The sequence below is a fragment of the Heliangelus exortis genome, chromosome 26, assembly GCF_036169615.1.
Source record: "Heliangelus exortis chromosome 26, bHelExo1.hap1, whole genome shotgun sequence".
In the NCBI taxonomy this organism is placed as follows: domain Eukaryota; kingdom Metazoa; phylum Chordata; class Aves; order Apodiformes; family Trochilidae; genus Heliangelus; species Heliangelus exortis.
The window spans coordinates 2,596,159-2,618,042 of NC_092447.1; the positions used below are offsets into that span (position 1 = coordinate 2,596,159).

The 21,884-nt window shown below is 47.1% G+C and overlaps 1 protein-coding gene across 5 annotated transcripts; it reads left to right on the forward strand.

Annotated features, from left to right (window-relative positions):
* The first annotated feature begins 83 nt into the window (after nt 1–83).
* On the forward strand, nt 84–21,691 carry TBCEL (tubulin folding cofactor E like). Of its 5 annotated transcripts, XM_071768892.1 has the most exons (9): nt 204–237; nt 3,404–3,587; nt 4,154–4,303; nt 6,847–6,986; nt 9,517–9,698; nt 10,713–10,969; nt 13,081–13,207; nt 13,699–13,815; nt 17,253–21,691. In XM_071768892.1, exons 3-9 carry the CDS (start codon nt 4,171–4,173, stop codon nt 17,569–17,571), a joined length of 1,275 nt encoding a protein of 424 aa, XP_071624993.1. In that variant the 5' UTR covers nt 204–237; nt 3,404–3,587; nt 4,154–4,170; the 3' UTR covers nt 17,572–21,691. The 5 variants fall into 5 exon arrangements, with proteins under 5 accessions (XP_071624991.1, XP_071624993.1, XP_071624996.1 ...); XM_071768890.1 differs by lacking the exon at nt 3,404–3,587 and having other exon boundaries at nt 84–237; XM_071768895.1 differs by lacking the exons at nt 204–237; nt 3,404–3,587 and adding an exon at nt 250–268.
* Nucleotides 21,692–21,884: the final 193 nt, after the last annotated feature.

Sequence of the window (21,884 nt, forward strand, 5' to 3'; positions counted from 1 at the left end):
CCTCAGCATCACCACGCCCTCCCCCTCCCTGCGTGACGTCACTGCCGAGCTCCGGTGACGTCAGGGCAGGCGGGGCGCGATCCACGCCCGGGGTGGGGATGGCGTCTCCATGGCAACGGGGACGCGTCCGCTCTCCGGGCTCCCCCCACCCCTTTCTCACGTGATCGCCGCTGCTCACGTGATCGCCGCCTCCCAGCTGCTTCCGGGTCAATGCGGGACGCGGCCGCCGGGCCTGGGGTGAGCGGGGCCGGGGCTGGGGAGGCCGCAGGTACCGGGGGGAGGCCCGGGGGTCCGCCCGGTTCCTGCGGGAGGGGTGGGGAGGGAACCGGAGACCGCGTTGGGAGGCGGCGGAGACCGCGGCTGCTCTTGGGGAAAAGCCTCCGGGGGTCGGGCCCGGGGAGCCGGGGCTGTCGGGGCTCGGCGGGCTCAGCTCAGCATCGCGGGACGGGCAGGGCCCGCAGCACCTCCCGTGGGGTTTCCCCCCGCGTCCCCACTGTCCCTGCCCTGAGTGCCTGGGGCTGCCAGTCCTCCCTCTGGCTCTGCTGTGTTTCCCAGGGTTGGGGAAGGCTGGGGGGGTCCTGGCAGCGTTCAGTGCCCTGTCCCTTGGGACCACTCAGTCATTTTCCTGAATTATTTCCCGTGAGAAGGACACAGCAGCTTCTCTGAGCTGGGTGTTTGGTTCCACCCCCTCCTTATGTTTGGTTTTTCACATATCCACACGTGTCAAGGTGTGGGGCTGCTCAGGAGCAGCTCTTGGAGGGGTTCTTGTGGCCCTGGAATTCATCAGGATGCCATTAACAACCTGGTTCTCCTGCAGGGTCTCCTCTTCTCTTTGTAGCATCAGGCTGAGTTGTTTTTCCTGGCATTTCTAGCACCCTCCTTTCACTTCACTCCTCAGCTGCAGCAGCCCTCTGGGTTTTCCTTGGATCTCAGGTCAGGATCATGCTCCTTTTTGCAGGCACTTGCCATGGTGTGTGTGCCAGGGCATTGAAATAGACACCAAAGTCCATTCCTTGGCATCTTTCAAAGGCTGAGCACATCCTTTGCAACCTGTGCTGTTGCTTAGGGAGAAAAAAACCAAAGTTATTTCGTTATCTGAGTTGCTCCCTCTGCCCTCAGTAGTGCAGCACCTTGCAAATCATCCTGTGCAGACAACATTCAAATAAAATGTGTCATGTTTTCTGTAGATATTCTCTTAATCCTTGCTCTCTGGCATTGGGGGTGATTCAGAGAAGCCACGTGCACAGCAATTAATTACAGGGAGTGTGAAATATGGGGAAGGAAGTGGAAAAGGTGACTGCCCCATCCTGGGCATTCTTGGCACCTGTCAGAGGCATTGGTGTGAAAAAGTAAAGCTTGGGAAAGAAAATTCTTGTGGTACAAAGGTGGTGAATGTGAATATCATGAGGGGTTTATCTCAGTTCTGGATTGCTCTCATAATTGAGCTGAAAACAGAGTTTTTTGTCTCTAGTGTGATGTTAAGGTGACTTTTTTTTTTCCAATGTGGAGTTTCCAGCTGACGTTTGCTCAGCAGATCAAGAGGAATGGAGCTGATGGAAAAGCAATGTGAAGCACAGAAAGCTTTATCCATGGGGGAAATTCCAGAATTTCCAGACCAGGAGGTCTCATTGTGCATTTAAACAAGCAGTGTCAGTCTGTCCTGCAGTGCTGAGCCCCCAGATCACTCTGGAATGAGTCTGGAGCCTCAGCTCTCAGTGCAGATTGTGCCTGGGGCGTGCAGAATGTTTCAGCATGGAATTAAATACCTTGTTCCTAACACAAATTTCAGTCTGAGGATTTGGTTTCTTGGTTTCAGGTGGACCTGAAGTTTGAGGGATGAACCAACCAAGGTGTTGAGGACTGAATAATGTTTTTTTGTTTTTTTTTTTAAAGACTAATCCCTTCAGTGCCTCTTTGTGGCAATGCAAGCTTGTAGATAAATCTAAAAGTTACAACAGGCTCCAGTCAGTTTCTTCCTGTGCTGAAATCCTTGGTGTCAGGGGGTGCTTTAGGGGGAAGTTCATGGAGAAGTCAAGCTTGTTACAGGGTGACTCTCAGCAAAGGAAAATTTTGTTCAGGATTTTATGTCTATCCCTGCTTGTAATAAACCTGGAGCTTCAATTCCAACATCTGTGCAGCCCCACCATGGACTTGGAAATGTTTCCTGCTGCCTGGAGTCCTGGAGCTGGAGGTTTACTTGCAGAATATTTGTGTCAGCTGGGTTTTGCTGGACGTGTAACTGCTGAGTGCTTGGTGAAAACACCAAGGGGTTTGGGATCATAGGGATTGCTGCAGGGAATCTGCAGTTGATCCCTGTGTGCCCTGTGTTGTAGGAACAGGGGGGTGAGGATCTCCCTTACAGGCTGGGGACAGAGTGGTTGGAGAGCAGCCAGACAGAGAGGGAGCTGGGAGTCTGGATTGCCAGGAAGCTGAAGAGGAGCCAGCAGTGTGCCCAGGTGGCCAAGAAGGCCAATGGCATCCTGGGCTGGCTCAGGAACAGCGTGGCCAGCAGGTCCAGGGAAGGGATTCTGCCCCTGTGCTCAGCCCTGGGGAGGCCACAGCTTGAGTCCTGTGTCCAGTTCTGGGCCCCTCAGCTCAGGAAGGAGATTGAGGTGCTGGAGCAGGTCCAGAGAAGAGCAAGGAGGCTGGGAAGGGATCCAGCACAAGTCCTGTGAGGAAGGGCTGAGGGAGCTGGGGGTGTTGAGGCTGGAGAAGAGGAGGCTCAGGGGAGACCTCATCACTCTCTACAACTCCCTGAAAGGAGGTTGGAGCCAGGGGGGGGTTGGGCTCTTTTCCCAGGCAACTCTCAGCAAGACAAGAGGGCACAAGAGGTCTCAAGTTGTGCCAGGGGAGGTTTAGGTTGGACATGAGAAAGAATTTCTTTCTGGAGAGGGTGCTCAGCCATTGGAATGGGCTGCCCAGGGAAGGGGTGGATTCTCCATCCCTGGAGATATTTCCAAAGAGCCTGGATGTGGCACTCAGTGCCATGGGCTGGGAACCACGGGGGGAGTGGAGCAAGGGTTGGACTTGATGAGCTCTGAGGTCCCTTCCAACCCAGCCAATTCTAGGATTCTGTGATTCTGTGTCCATGACAGGGAGCAGGCTCTGCTTGGGAGCACAAAGCTGCATGAAACCTGGGGACAAGGTGGTTCTCTTTGCTTGGGTATGTGTTTAGCTCTCTTTTATTATCCAGAAAAGCATAAAATGCCAAGTCCAAGGCAGATAAGCTTGGTTCCACCCAGGGCACTGCAGGGTGGCAGCCACCACCATGGTGTCTTTGTGCCAAGGGTACTTCCAGCTGACACTCAGTATCTGGGCAGGGCAGCACTCAACATGTGTTGAGTCATTTTTCCTGTCCTGTTCTGTGACAAGGGGAGATATGAAGGATGTGTTTATCTTCCAGAGACATGAACCAGCTGCAAAATGCATTTGGCAAAACTTGCTTTTTTTGGAGTGGCCAGATGAGTGTCTGGTGACACAGCAGTTGTGGTCTAGTTGGAGTTCTTTGCAGATGTCTGAGGAGAGAAATGATGCTGCTGCTTTGAAGGGCAAAGCTTACTTTGAATGAGCTGCTGCTGCCAGTGAAGGTGAGAGGCCTGAGATGAACTTGTTATCAAACTGGAGTGTTTCTCTGAGCCCTTGTGGGCCAGCTGATGGAAGTCTTGCCAGCAAAGAGGTTTGAGCTGTGGGCTGTTGGCAGCTTCTTCTACTAAAAGAATCCTAAACCTGCTTTGCATGGTGTTTCTTTATTATTAAGAGCTATTTTATTAAGAGCTTTATTATTAAGAGACTATTAAGGAGCTGCAGATCCTTTTTCCTTTTTTTTTTTTTTTTTCCCCATCTAAAAAAACTGATCCTGGTGAAGGTCCCATGTTAGAGACAAAGGAAGTCACAGGATGAAAGCATCTGTTTGAGCAATCTTTTAGCATAAACAGCTCTTTGCTCTTTCCCCTCCTTGCCTTGGAAATGTGTTTGAGAACATCTGTGGCTATCTTGAAAGGTGAAGTAAAACCCATGCTCACTCTGGTCCCTTTCTGTCCTGTGTTCCAAAGGACCTTTACTTGAGGTGATTAATTGTTGACTCTCTGTATTTATATGCTTTTTATATATATATATGACATTTATATGCTTTGTTTTTTTCTGCATTAACCAGAAGTCCAAGAAGGGAGCATGGACCAGCCCAGTGGAAGGAGTTTCATGCAAGTTCTTTGTGAGAAATACAGCCCTGAGAACTTCCCATATCGTCGTGGGCCTGGGATGGGGGTGCATGTCCCAGCAACTCCACAGGGATCACCCATGAAAGGTAAGCTTCTGGTCTTCATGAGCATCTCTGGGGTTCTTGGGTCAGTTTCTTTGTTGTTTTTAATTAGAATCATAGAATCCTAGGGGTTGGAAGGGACCTCAAAAGATCATCTAGTCCAACCCCCCCTGCCAGAGCAGGGCCCCCTAGAGTACATCCCCTAGGAACGTGTCCAGGTGGGTTTTGAATGTCTCCAGTGAAGGAGACTCCACAACCCCCCTGGGCAGCCTGTTCCAGGGCTCTGTCACCCTTACAGTAAAAAATTTTTTTCTGATATTCAACTTGAACCTCCTATGCTCCAATTTACACCCATTACCCCTTGTCCTATCACTGGTCACCACTGAGAAAAGCCTAACTCCATCTCCCTGACACTCACCCCTTACATATTTGAAAACATTGATGAGGTCACCCCTCAGTCTCCTTTTCTCCAAACTAAAGAGACCCAGCTCCCTCAGCCTTTCCTCATAAGGGAGATGTTCCACTCCCTTAATCATCAAGTACCCTGAGCTGACAAGAAAAAGAAACACCATAATGTGTTACAGTGTGTTTCTTGCCGAGAGACTGGAGGGTAACAAAGACAGGAGGTTGATCTAATGGCTGAAGTGGTTGCTGTAAAAAGAGGTTTCCCTGCAGCCAGCAGAATCCTGTCAGTGAAAGATGGAAATAAACCCCCCTAACTGGTTTATTAGTGTCTGCAACAGCAGGTACTTTGGCAGAGATGGCCTGGCAAATACATAACACTTGATCTAAATTTGAGGTTGGTGCTCAGGCTAATGGTGTCATGCAGAGCCATCAGCTTGCAGGGATGCCTACAGGTACAAAAAGTGTCCAGAGTACACAGGAAGGGACCATATTTCAAGCCATGCAATGGATCATTGAATCTCCAGTGAGGCTTCTTCTGTGACAAGTGACTCAAGTGGATTTGTGGTTTACTTTGTTCCTCTTCTCAAGGCATCAAATGCTTTTTGACAGTGCTGGTGCTGACCTAGTGATGAAATCCCCTCTTTCCTGTGTTGCTGATCTTCTTGCCTCTAGGGAATTCCAGACAGATGTGTGTCTGAAGCTCTGTGCTGCTTCTGTGTGTCCTTGAGCAGCCTAGATTGCTGGATCTGTGTTGCTATTTCCTATCCAGCTCTTTGAACTGGATCCATTTGACACCCTTTGGGTTTCCCTGGTGCTCTGATCTTTGCATTTAGTCCTTGGTTGGTACAGATGAGTCTGAGGTTAACATTTATCCCATTAGAACTGCCCCTTCTTTGTGTGACCTCTTGCCCATCTTGATCTGTAAATGTATTTTAAATTTCTGTCAGGTCAGTTTGTATCATTACAAGTCCCCAAAGGGGAAAATAGCCATGAATTCAGCTGGATGAAGTTTATGGTAACTGAGTTTGACAGAGGAATAAAAAGGGCCCGAGTTCAGATGGGGATAAAATATTCTGCATGTCACTCAAAACTACCACACAGAAAATTGGCTTGATGGAATATTCAGTCAGCTCTCTCTCTCCTGTGTGTGAGCACCTGCTTGCTTGAGTTGTTTGGATGCTGAAAAGAGGGCACATGTTTGTAAGTCTTGAAACGTGACTGAGATGTGACTTATAAATATGTCATGACTAATTCCCAAATACAACTCTGTCCTTGAAAGAAGCCAAACACCAATGAGGAGGGAAACTTTGGAAACTCAGATGACTCCAGATAATTGTCTGCTGCTAAAATCCTTTTCTAGTCAGGTAGCTGTCAGCTATGCAGGAAAAAGAAAAGGCTTGTTAAATTTTAACAGGTTTTGATACTCCACAGAGGTAGGAGAGCCTTATTGTATATGAAAGAGTGCAAGACTGCTGGCTTGCCTTACCTAAATGTGGATTTCTTGTGTTGAAATGGTTTCCTTTTACAAATCCACAGCTTTTTACTTTGCTGTTTTTGCCTTAGCAATCCAAGCTGTGGTTGTGATCCAAGTCCTTGACTGTGAAATAGCTGCAGGAACATTTACCTGCATTGAGAGAGAACTGGAGCAAAACCAAAGCACTGATGTAAAAGGCAGAGTAAAGTTTTTCCAGGATGTAAGAATGCTAAACATAGTTAGAAGGGAAAACTTTGAAAGGTTTAAATACATTCTTGCTGTTCCTAACCCCAAGTGAGCCAAATACAGGAGGATAAGGAGCCTGACTGTGCCACTAACCACTCACCTAGTGCTGCATCCTATCTGCAGTAGCAGATGCCTGGGGAAGAGCAAAAGTTCTGGCAAGAACTGATATGAAAAATGCAATAAACAAAGGATAAATAAATGCAATTGACAAAATATTAATAAATAAAAGACTTGGCCCATCCTTGCTGTGGTGTGGACAGCAGTGCACACAGTAACTGAAGGCACTGACACTGGGTATTCAGACTTCCTGATTGATCCTGACCATTTCTCAGAAGAGCCATGTATTTCCTGAGATCCTTAACTACTTGCTGGATGTCCTGGTTTCTCTGTGCTTGCTGGGACCTTCTGTCACTGAGCAGTTCAGTGCTGACCAGAGGGCATCATTTCTTTGTCCCTGTTCCAGATCGCCTCAACCTTCCGAGCGTGCTGGTGCTCAACAGCTGTGGCATCACCTGTGCAGGGGATGAGAATGAAATTGCTGCCTTCTGTGCTCATGTGTCTGAGCTAGATCTTTCTGACAATAAACTGGAGGACTGGCATGAGGTAAAGTTGGTTACATGGGCATCTTTCTGATGTGCAACTTTGATGGCTCTAACAGTGACTGCAAACACACGGCAGGTTGGAAGAGTACTTGGTTCATTTAACAGAGAGAGATTTCCATTTTTTGTGGCTTCTTTCTCATCTTTGAAGCTGGTGCTTATTTGACATGCACTAAACACGATCAATTTAATCTGTTTGGGCACCTCAGTCCACTTACCTCATAACTTATGAGCTTGACCTGTGGGTGACAAATATATACATATATTTTTTTATCATGCAAAGCACTGTATCTGGCATTTCAGACATCAAAAAGTTCATGAGCAGTGCAGTTTCTAACAGGGTGAGGCTGAGCAAGTCCAAGTTTGTTGAGATTAGAGCCAGGGGAGATGTTTTTGTACATATCTGCTAAAAACTGGGATGGTGTCTCCTGGCTTTTTTTATTCTGTCCCTGACAGGCCCCCCCTTCCCCCCCCAGGAATGTAGAGCTGCTGCTCCCCTCCCTGTTCTGCCTCTCAGTGGGGCTGACCACACATCTGGTGAGCAGCTGGAAGAGCTGCAAGCTGCATGGCCTGCACTCTGCTATTTGTTCAGTCTGTTTAGGCTGCCCTAGACAGCACAGTTTGCCAGCTTCTGCATGAGCCACAGTAATGAAATGAAGGAAAGGAAAGGCTTTCTGGGTGATTTTTCCCTCCCTCTGAGGCAGGATTAAGTTTTCAGAGCCCATCTACAGCAGATAAATATCTGCCCAACTCTTAAAACTGCCACTCCTGGGGGTTGCAGATCCCTGGGTAACCTGTTCCTGTGCTAAGCTAATAACCTCATGGTCTGAACTATGTACCTGAAGTCTCCCATGCTGCAGGTTAAGGCCAATTGGTCCCTGCCCTGTTCTCAGCAGGCTTGGAGGAGCATTCATTGCAGTTCCTAATATAACATCCTTTTATACCCAAGAAGAGGAAATTTCAGGTCTCCTTTTAGGCTCTTGGTGTAATACTGAAAAAATCAATTTCTTCCAACTGTTCATTGTAGGCCCCTTTTTTCTAAATCCTCTGTTGTTTTTATTGCTCTGATGTCATTCCAGTTTGTCTGCTTCATTCCATGGGTAGAGTGCCCAAAACATGACATCACCTAAGAGGTGTGAAGTGAGGCAAACTAATTACCTCCAGCATCACCCATGCAACATGAACTCAGCCTCCACATAAGACAATTGCCCTTTGCTAACAATTGGGCTCTGTTATTGACCTATTTATGTCACTGTCTGTCCCATCCCAGTCACTTTGTGGAGTGGAGCTCACCAGCCAGGTGTTCTCTGACTCAAAATGATTTCCTGGATCAATGCCTTTTCCCCCCAGTGCTGGTACTTTGCCTGCTCTTGAACTCAACTTCCATGTTATGGTTTCAAATGGTTTTTCTTTGGCCTCTAGCCTTGTACTGGGATGGCAGCCTTTCCCAGCTTGGCATCTCCCTCATGGATTTAGAGAATGCAAAGCATTCAATTGTTCTGGGTGATGAATAAATAAAAAATAATATTCTGCTAGAACACTCCCTTGGTATGTCTGCTGGCTTGGTATTCAACTCTCAGCTTAAAGTGCTGTCCCAGGTCCCCAGTTTGCCCTTGTGACTGGTGTGCCAGTGGCATCAGAAGCTGTCATTCCCTTACACTGCTTCTCACTGAACCAGTTACCCAGTCAGAGAGGAAAATCAGATGTGTTCTTTAAGAACTGACTATTAGGTGTTTACAAATTGAACCCAAAATAACCTGGTCCCATATCTTTCTGTCTGTTGGCAGCATCTAGGTCAGCACCTATCCTGATCACACAGTCTGTTATGTATCCCACACCCCAGAGCTGTGCAGTTGCTGCTTCTGGCTTTTCTTTCTCTTTCTTCACTCCCCTCAGTGCTGCTTTGCCCTCAGGTGCTCATCTGTATGCACAAAAAAAAACCAGAAAGTGGCCCCAAACAGAGTTATTTGAACTTTGGGATTGATGGTCAGCAAGCTGCTGTTCTCAAGAGTCATGGAATCAAATGCAAAATTCCTTGTGTGTGTACAGTGAGCTTCTGTCTTTTACATTGGGCAAAATGGTGTGGATAGTGGGGTTTTAGCTGGGCAAATGACCTGAGTGTTGGCCATAAATTCAAGAGAGGTGCCCATGGCCCCCCTGCTAAAAGAGAGGGACAGCATCCTGGCTGCTGTAAGGTGCCACTGCTTCACCTTGGTGTTGAGGTGCATTTTATGACCTCTCCCAAGGGACTGGCTTTCTCTTATCAAGCTGCTCACAGAGCTCAATTAAATTAACTCTTGAGCTGAATGAGTAATTAACCAATCAATCGAGATCAGTGAATAGCTGGAGTATAAATTACAGGTAGTTATTCAGAAGCCTTATTATTTTTTTTTCCCCATATCACTCCTTTGGCTTGTGGTGATTCCAAAGTGCCTCCTTCCAGGAGATGGGACATTACTGCATGGGGTCTCATTACTGCCTGATATGCACGTCTTTCTCTCTTTTTTTTTGTTTTTTTTTTCCTCTCCACTTAGGTCAGTAAAATTGTGTCCAACGTTCCCCACTTGGAGTTTCTAAACTTGAGTTCCAACCCTCTCAGTTTGTCCGTTTTAGAGAGAAGGTGTGCTGGCTCTTTCGCTGGGGTTCGTAAACTTGTGCTCAACAACAGCAAAACTTCCTGGGAAACAGTCCACACAATCCTCCAGGAATTACCAGAGTAAGCATGGAGAGCTGGGCATAGGGTCATGCAGGTCAAGGCTGGTTTATCAAATCAAGGGGAGGGAGGAGAGGGGTGTGAGGATACAAAGTGGTTGGTGGAGAACAAAGGAATTTTGGTTTTTTGGTTTTTTTTTTTCTGGGAGCTTGGAAACTGTCCAGAGCACTCACTTTGCATTGTCTTAAAAACTGAACTTGCATGGCACTGCAAAGCCTGAGGCTCCTCATCCAAATGTAAATCCCAGAGTTGGATAATCACCCTGACAATGTAGGAGGTGACACACTTTCCCCTGAGTCACTGCACAATGAATGGTGCAGTGCATACCTGTGCTAATAGCTTTTGAATGGGATGGAAGTCTGAGGCTCTGGCCACTTGTCAAGCAATATTTCATCATGCTTTTCCCTGCAATAGTGTTGATTTCTGTGGCTTGGCCACAGTCCACCTTGGCAGTAGCATTCTGCCTTGGTGGCTTCAGTTTGATAAGAGATTTCTCTTACAGCTTTGTAAGCAGAGATGATGACAGCAGGGTATCCTGTGTGGCCTATGTCTAATTCCAGGGGATTAGTGAAGCTAGTTTAGTTGTCTGAGAACTTAGATGGACCTGTTCTTGCTTTAATGGGAATCTTTGGCAGAAGCAGTGCTGGTCATCTGTGTTGTGTGAAAACAATAATTAAAATGAAGTGGTGAGCTTTGAGAGCACGTCCCACTTAACACTGGACTTGGGTTGGTGGCTTGTTTGGCACAACTGTGGGACACCACCTCGAGCACAGCCAACACAGGGGAGCTGGGGGCACATTTAAAGGTGTTTTTCATCTGTGAATGAAGTTTATGGGTGAGAGCAGAGACAGAGCTGAAAAACTCTGTTTGGAGTGCTCAAGGGTCTTCTCTAGGTTTCAAATCACATAAAAGCCATTAGAGAAAATTGTGGTAAAATCATCTGTGCATTGTACCTGAGAGGGCAGCCATTTCTGAAGTATGGTGGGATTATGATAGGATCTTTCTTCCCCTCTGCAGCTTGGAGGAGCTCTTCCTGTGCCTTAACGACTATGAAACAGTGTCTTGTTCTCCAGTTTGCTGTCAGTCTCTCAAATTACTCCACATAACTGACAATAACCTTCAAGACTGGACTGAAATCCGAAAATTGGGAATTATGTTTCCATCCCTGGACACACTTATTCTGGCTAACAACAACCTCACAACCATTGAAGAATCAGAAGATTCCCTAGCAAGGCTCTTCCCCAACCTGCGATCCATCAATTTGCACAAGTCAGGTGGGAGCTTGGGAGCTTTTTCTTCTTTTTCATGCCTTTTTCTTCTCAGCATAAGTGGCAGTTTTTGATTGAGTCTTTCCTGAGTAGGTGAAAAACACACTTGCTTTGTGCTCTTTGAAACTTTGGCCTTGGGGTGGTTGCTTCTTAGGCCTGTGTTAGCAGTGAGTGGTCTGCAGTACATTGCTTCCTGTGAAGTACAAGGGAGGGCAGGTGAAGGTAAAAGGGCTGAGCAAAAGCCCAAACTTTTGGGAATTCCACTTTTCTAGCAGTGCTAATGCAGGGCCAGATGTATTGAAGGGGATTGAACTGAAGAATGTAGCATTAGGAGAGGAAAACAGGCAAGAAATCAACTTGCCTGTCTCTGTAGGCTCTGCCTGCTGCTTTTGGTAGTTAGTTGTTATCTAAAAGATGCATCAGAGTAGTGTGGACTGGCAGTTATTCAGAATCTGCTGGAAAAGGTTTTTTACATTAGTAGTTTCCCTCTGTTTCCTGTCCCTGCCTCAGGTGCTTCTGCCTGGAGGAGGACATATAAATTTCTGGCAGTGAAGGAGATGAAAGGATCCCATTTGCCTTTTATTCCCTATTTTATCTTGGGTAAAATGAGCTTATGTGTAGGTATGTGGCATGTAAGGCTGAGCATTCCCTGGCAGAAGCTGTCTGTCATCTCTGCTCAGTTATTAGAAGCTCTCCACAAGTTATGCTGGAGGCTGCTATTAAACTTCAGCTCCAGAGAATTTTCAGCCAAAGCTACAGAAAGAGAAGCAGCACTTGGCACATCAGGAAGAGCACCCTGTGCTCAGAGAGTGGGAGCTGCAGGGCAGCTTCTGAGGGCTGTGAGGTGCTTCTGAGATGACGTGTGCCAGAAGTACTTAAAGCATCATCATCTCTTGGTCTTTACAGCTTTATGTGCTGTGCAAGTGATATTTAAGTGTTAGCCAAGGTAGAAGGTATTTATTAACATGCTCTGCAGTGTAGGCATCAAGGCTTAAAGGTAACTAGAGGAAGAAAGTCCTGTTAAGCTGGATTTGAAAGCTCTGTCCTACTGAGGAGCAGCTCCTCACTAAGTGTTCCTGTGGTAAGCACTTCTGCAATTTTGATGCCTGGTATTTAAGAACTCTGGATTTGGTTTTGCATTTTGATGTTTTGGGAGCTGAAAGCCCAAGAGAAATCCCAGGGAGCATGTTAAACTTCCTTTTTTTTATTTATTTTATTTTTAGGGAAAGCTTGCTGCATACCAAAATTCTTTCACATGAAGACTCCATACTGGTGCCTCTTTTTCCAGGCTCTTTTAGCTTAGTGGAGCTCAGGGATGAGCTGGAGATAATGTTTTTTTAGTGAAGTTACAGTGCAACAGGGTCACAAAGGGGTGAACAGATTTTCTTGTGAGGTGGATGCCATGCCTGACAGCAGTTTTTCCTTCAGGGCTGGTTGTCTCTCTGCACAAGCTTTCTCCCAGCTCTCAGAGCTTTTTGGCCCTTTTGGGGAGGCATGGTTCAGTGAGGTACCAGAAGTGTTGATCTCTCCACATAACTGGGTCTGTACTATTGCTTGATCCTCAGCTTTTTAATTTACCCTCTCTGCTTACCTTGGTATCCCAAATATCAGATCCTGAGGGAGCTGAAATTGAGTTAAAGGGTTTTTCATTAAATGTCTAGATGGCTTCTGGGACTGTTTTACCATTGGGTCATGAGCAGAAATGGGACCCAGGGTGGTGATGTGTGGGATGTAGGAGCCATGGAAGCCTCGGATGGCAGAAGTCCTGATGACTTTAATACTTCTTAAGGCAACATTTAAAGATGCAGCCATCACAACTGATGCTTGTCAGTCCTCAGCACTGAGGCCAAAGACTGAACTCTCCAGAGAAAGCCAAGCTCCCCAGTCAGCCATGGAGGTCCTCCTCCTACACTTAGAAAACAGCATGAGAGAATTTGCTCTGTTTTGTGTGCAAATGAAGGAGGTTTTTTTGCAGCACATCATGAGCAAAAAGTTCCTCAAAGAAACAGCAGCTGACACTTGCCTGTCATGTATGGTTTTTGGCTGTGTCTTGGATGTATCTTGGATACATGGTGTGTTATCTCTGTTGGTTTAATTGAGTCTTTTCTTTTGAGCAGGTCTGCATTGCTGGGAAGACATTGACAAGTTAAACTCTTTTCCCAAGCTTGAGGAAGTGAAGTTGCTGGGAATCCCTTTGCTGCAGTCCTACACCACCGAGGAGCGCAGGAAGCTGCTAATAGCCAGGTCTGTTGCTTGTTTCTTGTGCTCAGCAGAAGCATTAGATGGCAATGAAAGGCTGGGAGCAGGTAATTGGAGGAAGGGGCTGTGAGGAGATGAGTTTTTATGTTAATTCACTGCTCAGAAAAAATCGAGGGTTCTTTTGTTGCATGGGATATTGGGAGTAGTGGCAATGTTAAGCCTGACCTCTATTTCTCAGGTGATTTTTTTGGGTCTCATGCTTTCCTGTGCACATGATGCATGTATGGAAGCTGAGCATATGTATGTGGTGAAGTGGTTTTGAATGTGCTTGAAGAAACTGTGTGGAACTTGCCCTGACTCTTGAGGTTTTGAATGTGCTTGAGGAAACTGTGTGGAACTTGCCCTGACTCTTGCAGGGACTGAGGCATAAGCAACCTGGCAGAATCCTGCTGGTGCTGATGTTGTGTGTCACTTCTGATGGTGGCTGTCTTGTTGATCACCCTGTCTGGGTTTCTTTTCTTGCTGTCTGTGTGCAGGTTGCCATCTATCATCAAGCTCAACGGGAGCATTGTTGCTGATGGGGAGCGAGAGGACTCGGAGCGATTCTTCATCCGCTACTACATGGAGTTCCCAGAGGAGGCAGTCCCATTCAGGTGTGAATTCTGTGCTGTGGAAGGGAGAGCAGGGGCAGAAGGGTGGTGAGGCAAAAGGAGAAGTGATGGAACAGCTGATGTTATGCAGGAAATAGGGGCTAGTTGGTCCCTGAAGAAACCATTCCTCCTCGCCCTCCTCCTCTCTTATCTTCTTCAGTCTGTTGTGGTTGATGTTGTTATGTTAGAGTGTTATCTCATGACTTGTAGAATCACTTCTGAGTCAGATTTGGTCTTAAAGTGTCTGTGTCTGGTGCCATCAAACAACATGACTGTTCAATTCATGATTTTCCTGGCCTCCCCAGTGGATAGCTTCATAATCCACCTGTGTTTGGGAGTCCCCAAAAGCCAGCACAGATCATGCTCTCTGGTGAGAGGCCAGGGCATCTAATTCTCTTCACCATCTGGTATGTGAAATGGGACTGGAGATGGGGAGCTCTCTCCTCACTTTCAGTTCTGCAAATCACAAATCTGAGGGTTTTTCTTTGCCAAAAAAAGTATGTCCAGTGATCTGTTAGTCTTGGTAAATTAATGAACTTTGACAGGTGCTGTTCAGTCAGTCTCTCCTCTGTGCCAGCATCTACTTACTGCTTCCTAATGGGCTGAGGAAGGGTCATAGAGCATCCAGCCACTCTATTTACATTCCTTTTGCCCTTGAACCCTCACATGCTTTTCAGACAACAAAGTTTCATAGCCCTTTTTTTACAGAAAGGGGGCAGGACAAGAGTTGTGTGCCCAGGGGGACAGACAGAGGGCAGGGACAAACAGAGGTAGAAAAGTTCAAAGGTGTGGCCTGGTACCTATGGCAAAGGTGCAAACAGAATCTGGTTGGTGTTTAAATTGGTTGCTCAGTGTTTCCCCCAGCTTAAATCTTAGGTAAAATGTCTCTTGATTTTTGAAAGCACTGTGTATGTGACCCACCAATACAGTAAGGCAAGGGAAGGCTGGGATGGGGAGTGAGGACACAGTACCACACACAACTCTGGGTCAGTTTCCAGGTGAGAGCTCATGTAAGAAATAACTAGTATCTCAGCCATCCAAAAAGGCTGCTCTGATCTTGACCAACATGCCAGCTTTCTGCTGTTTTGGTAAGATACAGGAGAATTACCTCCCCCTCTGATTTTTTCACCTTTAAACACTATTACTCCTTTTTTTTTATGGTCAATGGGCGCTTTGTCTGAATCTCTTCATCTGTGCAGTGTTTCCAAGAGACTTGTGCAGCCTCTAAAGAGGGTTGTTCTAAAGAGGAGACTATTTTCTAATGTGGCTGCAGATGGCTGAGAGTGTCCCCAGTGCTGAGGGCTGGATTTCAGTTCCTGGACCTGTCTGCAGCAGCCTTTGTAGGAAGAAAAGCCTGGCATTCTTTGCAGAGGGATTTTGTGTGTGTTTGTTGCTAAAGCTTCCTTTTCTCTGCTCCTGAATCTGGTGTGGCCTCTCTGAAGGTGGTTTGTAATTGGAATTTAATCAGGACACAGGCTCATTGTTGCTGGGGGTATGGCATCTGCATTGCAGTGCTGCCTCAAAACAGATGACACACGTGGGTATGGAAAACTTTGGGAGTGGGAGCAGTCCCCTTCAAGCCCTCTGAGATGTAGTTTGGGATAAGCAAACAGCAGGCTCTGTCACAGCAGCCCCCCCTGCTTGCACCCAGTGTCTTCCCAGGCTGCAGCTTGGAGAGATAAGAAAGGAAATGGAAAGAGTAATTTCTGTCTCCTGATGTTGTGGGTTAGAAAGGAGCACAGAGCATGCAGTCCACTATTGACTGTCTTCTTGAGTGATGTCTCTCTGTCTGTGGGTTTTTAATGAGTCCTCTGCTTGTCTGGCCCACTGTGTATCTGCAGAGTATCAGAGACACTGAGCCAGGCTCAGTTCTTCAGCATCCTGTGCTCTGGCAGCCAGCATCTGCCAGGCTGCAAGGTTTGATTATAAAAGTCACCAGGGTGCCTATTATCGGGGTACAAAAGAGCCATATGAGCTGTGTGCCTTTGTCCTGATTGATCTGAGGGGAGCCAGGCTTCCAACTTCCTTTGCAGGCTGCACCCAGCATGCAAGGAGCAGGCTGTGGAGCTTGTTCTGCCTTTCCTTGACGTGAGGAAATTTAAGACAACTTTGCCTGACCCTCTGCATATTTATGGCAGGCGCTGGGGTAATCTCAGCGTGCTCACAGGACTTCTCTCTCTCTCAGCCTGTTTGAAACGTGTCCCCTCCCTTTATCCTCTTCCCACCATCAGCCCTGTTCGTGGCAGTTTTCCTGAGTGCCTGGATCATGGCAGAACCTTTGGTCAGCACATGAAAAACTGTTGCAGGTCTGCAGCAGAAGCTGCAGAGAAATCTTCCCCGCCAGCTGCGAGCTGCCTGGCGCTCACTCAGACTGCAGGCAACGTGCCCGGGGGTAAAATATGGGGAGCATGTTGTCTCCTCTCAGCACTGATGGCTTTTCCAAACAAATTCCTGATCCCATCACCTAGGAGACTGCGAGAGGAGGGCAGCAGCCTGCCTTTGGACACTCTTCCCCTGGTGAAGGTGTCCGTGAGAGTGGGGAAATCCTAAAGTGACCTGGCCCTTACCTCATTTTCCCAGCAGACAGAGGGGCTGCTGTTCTCCAGGAACATTCCTGCCTTCAGCAGGACTCCCTGGGGTCACCCAGCCTGCCAGGTCCCTTCATCTCAGGGACAGGGCCGTGCCACAGCACTGATTGCATTCAGCTCAGACTGAGGTGGGGAACAAAAAAAGCTTTCTGTACAGCACATAGTGGAGGGCCTCTGAAACGTTACCTTTTCTCAGCAGCTCCTGGTCTTTGTCATTTCAATCACATTGTCTCTTGTTTTGCCCTTTCCCAGCCAGGCAGGGGAGATGCAGCCCTGCCCAACAACCTGCTGAAGGCAGAGGGAGGGAGGGTGAGGCACTTTTTCCATTGGATGGCTCCCCAGGGTGGACTTTGAGAGATTTTGTGGCAAATGGAGAAGAAAGCTGGGGTCTTCAATCCCTGCTGGGCCAGGGACTTTTGTGGAGAAATGCATGCACTCAGAGGCTTTGAATGCTAGCAGTATTCTTTACTTCTGAGAGCCTCATCCATCCTTCCCACCTTCTGCAAAGTGCCAGCTAAGCTGCAAGATGTTTCAGAAGGGCCACATGCCAGCTAGGCACTGACTTGGGGCATGAGGACAGCTCCTCACTGTCTGGGTTCTTGTTTTAGCTGCCATCAAAGAGTTCTGAGCTTTGGATAAATCACCCCTTGGGATCTGTGCTTACCCTCATGTCATCCCCTTACAGAGCTCTCTGTGCAGATCTTCATTTGTACCTTGCAACCTAGTAGCATCCTTGGATGGCTGCAGCTGAACTGGGTGGCATCATATTGTGAAACAGAAACAGACTTGTCAAACCTGCTTTAGCTGTACAAGCAACTTCCCTGTGACCCTCTGCTTGTTTAATTTTTTCAGGTACCACGAGCTGGTGACAAAGTACGGGAAGCTGGAGCCCTTGGCAGTCGTGGATCTTCGGCCGCAGAGCAGCGCGAAGGTGGAGGTGCATTTCCAGGATAAGGTGGAAGAGATGTCAATCCGTCTGGATCAGACTGTGGCAGAGTTGAAGAAGCATCTAAAAACTGTGGTGCAGTTGTCAACAAGCAACATGCTGCTCTTCTACTTGGACCAGGAGGCTCCTTTTGGTCCCGAGGAGATGAAATACAGCTCGCGGGCGCTGCATTCTTTCGGCATTCGAGATGGGGATAAAATTTATGTGGAGCCCAGAATGAAATAACCTCTTTTTGACCTTGTGAGTGCACCCGTGTGCACACACATGTCCCCACACACCCACACACATGCATTAAGGAGTTTTTTGCAAGGTTTTTTATTTCGGTCGGTTGGTTGAGGTTTGGTTGCGTTTCCGTAGCAGGTGATTTCTTAGCCCAGAAAAAGTGCCCTGATCTGAGAACCATGCCCACCATCCACTGCAGGTGACCTTGAGGTGACAATTGACTTCAGTGCGTGTGTTTCAGTGTGTGCAATACCTTGATGTTTTCTTTGATGCTCCGGTATACTCGTGATTTGGCATGAATGGTCAGTTGTTCAAGCTAAAGAATGCTAGGGACCATGAGGGAGAAGATATCCCATTGCAGAATTGACCTTTTCCTTTTATTTTTTGGAGTTTTGGCTCCACCAGAGCACCCTTTGGCCTAGCTATCCAACAGTGGCTCGAGGTTGCTGAAGTATTTTTTTGCAGCTGGGTGCTGTCTCAACCTTTTGTTGTGCTCGAGTTCACTGGAAAGATCTGAAACAGTATTCCACTTGATTCAGAGCTCAGGTACTAAGTGCATCCACTTAAATCCACTGGTTTGGTTTGTATGAGTGCACAAAATGGGGGAAAGAAAGAGACCTTATCAGAAGGAAGCCATTTCTTTTCTAAACATATGTTCTATATCCACACTGGCCTACTCTGATTTCTGTGGAGAAAAAAAAAGCTTTTGTTTCTGTACCCATCTTGCAGAGTGTCTGCAACCTTGTAGTGCTGGCAGCCTGGAGGCAAAGGGACCCCTTGCTCTGTGTGTGTTGCAGAAGGAATCTGGGGAGGCTGTGGATGGGCTTTGTGTTGGAAGGGCTTTTGGAGTTAGAGGTCAAAAAAGGGGGCCTCATTGGCCATGGTCCCTCCCCATGATGCTGAGAAGATCCTCCAGCATGCACTTAACCTTATACCAGTTTGTACAGAAAGTGGAGTGGATGAAGTTGCTCTCCTGGGAGAGAGTGGGAGTAAAATTGAAGTTTGTTTTTGTTGCTTTTGCACCAGAAATGAAACCTAGCACTTTGCTGAGGGGCCCCTGGCTGTGGGGTTCCTGCTTAGGGTCTGAACTAGGAAAATGTGTTGGCTCAGATCAGCTTCTAGAAGATGAGTAAGAAAGCAACTAGACTCACGTGCATTGTAAATCAGGTTTCCACTATCTTTTTTCTCCTCTTCCCCCCCCACACACCTCGTAGGCATCGTGTGCTGCTGCTTAACTTAGCTCCTGCTTCCTACTGCAGAGCAGATTCCCCTTCTTGTGCAATGAATTCCTCCTTCCTTTATACCTCCTGTTTCACTTTCCTGTGTCCTCCCTTGTTCCTGTGTCCCCTGAAAAGCTGAAGACTTTTCAGATTACCTAGTTATAAGCAGCTGCATAAAAGTTCCTGAAGCTGTGCAGTGAGGGCTCTGGTTACAGGTGAACTTCTGACCTTAATTTTGAAATGCTCCTTTATACCTTCGTGCACTTTCTTTCCCATGATGCTTTTGTCCACATCACCAAGCTCCTTTTCTGTTCTTGGAGTTGTGTGTTTCTCTTCATATTTGACCTAGATCGTGGGGTGGGGTAGGATGGGGAGGGGGACAAAGTATTATCTCATAGTCTTCAGGTTCAGGATGTGGGAGCCATTTGGAGGGGATTAGTTCTGCATCCATAGTAATGATCAACAGTGGGAGGATTTTAGACAAGTTAGTCATTTGTGCCTCATCCCCCTGCCAAAAATGTCCATCTCCTGGCCCCGTTGAGATGAGCAATAGCAAACAGAGCAGGGCTCACAGGTAGCATGGAGGCCACAGCATGAAGCTGTGGGGCCATGGTGCCCATCAATAAAAAGAGCAGGGAGATGGGGGCAGTGTAACATAAGATGATGCTTTTATAAGCTAGAGCTTTACTGAAGATGTATTTTCCATTTGGGCAGTGAAAGGCATTTGCTGCTCTATAGCAGAACTCTTAAGCCAACACTTCTGTATGATATATACATACATAGGCCTAGGAAAAGTTGTGTTTAATAAGATATTTTGTTATAAAACAAAGTTTTATGAAGATATGGTTGTTTAATATTAGAAGCCTATTTCTCCCCTTGACCTCTAGTTTAAGTAGGTTATATCCTTCAGTTGCTGCAGTGTCAGAGGTAAGGGGATGCAAAAGTATCTCTGACCTAATTCTATAAAGCAGTAATTGCCTATGTGGGTATATTTATGGCATTGCAACTGGTAGTAATGAGATGCTTTAACTATTGACCAACTTCCTCAGCACAATTAAATGTCTCAGCTTCAGAGAAGGAAAGAAACAAAGACCATTAAAGGACTGAATGGGATATTAAAGAAGCCCCAAGCATGTGCTTTTAAGTTTGTTCACCCACCAAAGGTTAGTGTGGCCAGAGAGGGAATGGTGCTCTCACTGCACCAGCTTGGATCTGTCAATAAATCATGCTTTTATCTGTGGCAGACCTGGTGGGAACTGGAAAAAGAACACCTATTGACGTGGGAGGTTGGCAAGTGCCATGGAGCTGCTGAGGATGGGAATTTGGTGCTAACACCCAAACCAGTTCTCCTGGTCTGTTCGGGTCACCAAAAGTCACTATGAATATAACATCACCACCTTGCCACTCTGCTGGTGGAAGGTTGTTTCTGGATGATGTTCTTGAGCCTTTCACCTTCTGCAGAAGTAGTAGAGCACTTGTAGGGTGGAAACCAAAAGTCTTGGTTGGTTTCACGAGGAGAGAGAATGTCACATCCAAATTCTGGAGTCAGTTTGTGTGTTTGGATGATTGACTTTGAAAAGCAGGCACATATCTAATGTGGCAAAATAGCCCAAGCTGGCTCACTTTCCTTTTTTAATACCTTTTGGGGAAGGATCTTGTATGTGTGCAATATTAACATTTAACAGTGCCCCGTGTCCTGGGGAGAGAGGGGAGGGCTCTGACTGAGACTGGGGGTTGGGTCCAGCAGTGGGTGCTGAGAATCTGGGAGGCTCCAGAGAGATCAGGCAGTTTGATTTAAATCAATGCAGTGTCACAAGAGGCTGTGTCCTGGTGGTGTTGACATATACACAGGTTAGCAGAAGGTCCCTGGTTCTGTCCTTTTCCTTTGAGAAAACAACATAGACGTGCAAGCTTCTCTAGCCTTTGTGTCCTTCTACCCGAGGGCTCCTTTTGTCAAGAACTGTATTATTGTTCATGCTTCTTCATGCATAAAAGTCTGCCGTGGGCAGTCTACACAGTGGGCAAAGCACCTGGTTCAGAAGGAATTAGGTGACAGCTACATACCAAAGTGTCACACGGCTCCGTGTGGTGACATTGAGTGCTGTGCAGTTGTGGTTTTGGATGTGCTCCTATTGAATCCTCATGTTTTGACCAGATGTTTCAGGCAGATTGCTTACCTGGCAATGCTATCAATGTGCACAGTGTGGCCACTGTCCCCTGCCCCCTGGGTGGGACTGGTAGCCCAGTTATTGGGAGCTGCATGCATCCTGGTGGCAGGTGACGGTGTGGCCCGTGGTGGCTTGGAGGGACTATGCCTAATGGTGCTCGTTGCTTCTGGGGAGAGGCTCTGGGTTTGCCCTCCTCACCTGCCTGGGTCTGTAAAATCTGGAGAAGGCTCTGCCTGGAAGGTTTGCTGGTTTTCCTTGCAAATGAGATTCTCTAGGTTCTGCTGGAGTTTGGATTTCAAAATGCAAACGAGGTGCTGAAAGCAGCCCCGAGGCTGAAATGTGTATTCCTGGCAGCTCTGCCTCCCTCATTGGAATGTGGTGCTTTGGTAGGCAGTAGAGATACTTTCCCCAGAGCAACATTAGAGGGGCTTTAGCCATCTCGGGCCTTTGCCTCTGTGATTGCTTTTCTGCAGTTACTGGAAACTTCAAATATAATTTAACCACGAAGGTCTATTCTTGCTTCCTATTAATGATGCATCCGTATGTAATTTTAAAGTAAAAGGAAGAACTGTAAGTCCATCTGATTTTTTATTCTGGTTTCTCTCAAGGGGAATATACTTTCTGCTCCCACAATTTGCCTTTGGTTTGCTCCCAGACTTAGCGGCGGAATTCAGACCAAACTAGGTAATTGGTTTGGATCAGTTCAATAAACTTATGTAAGTTTTTACACAAGAAGAGAGTCCTGAGTTTTGCACTTTTGTGTTCCCTGAAGCAAAAGAGTTTCTCTCCATCTCAGGCACAGCCACCTCCCTTCTGCGAGATGCTGCAGGAGGAGCCACAGTGCTGGAAGTGCTGGAAGACCTCAAGTGTATTTCTCTGTGGCAGGGACTCATCTCCACTTCCAGGTGAGGAAAAAGGCTCAAGCTCA

Excerpts from the sequence above, each read along its gene's own strand:
- TBCEL (XM_071768890.1), top strand. The coding sequence starts at position 4,171 with ATGGACCAGCCCAGTGGAAGGAGTTTCATGCAAGTTCTTTGTGAGAAA. Across the intron at positions 10,970-13,080 it reads CATCAATTTGCACAAGTCAG|GTCTGCATTGCTGGGAAGAC; the intron begins GTGGGAGCTTGG and ends TCTTTTGAGCAG. Across the intron at positions 13,816-17,252 it reads GAGGAGGCAGTCCCATTCAG|GTACCACGAGCTGGTGACAA; the intron begins GTGTGAATTCTG and ends TAATTTTTTCAG.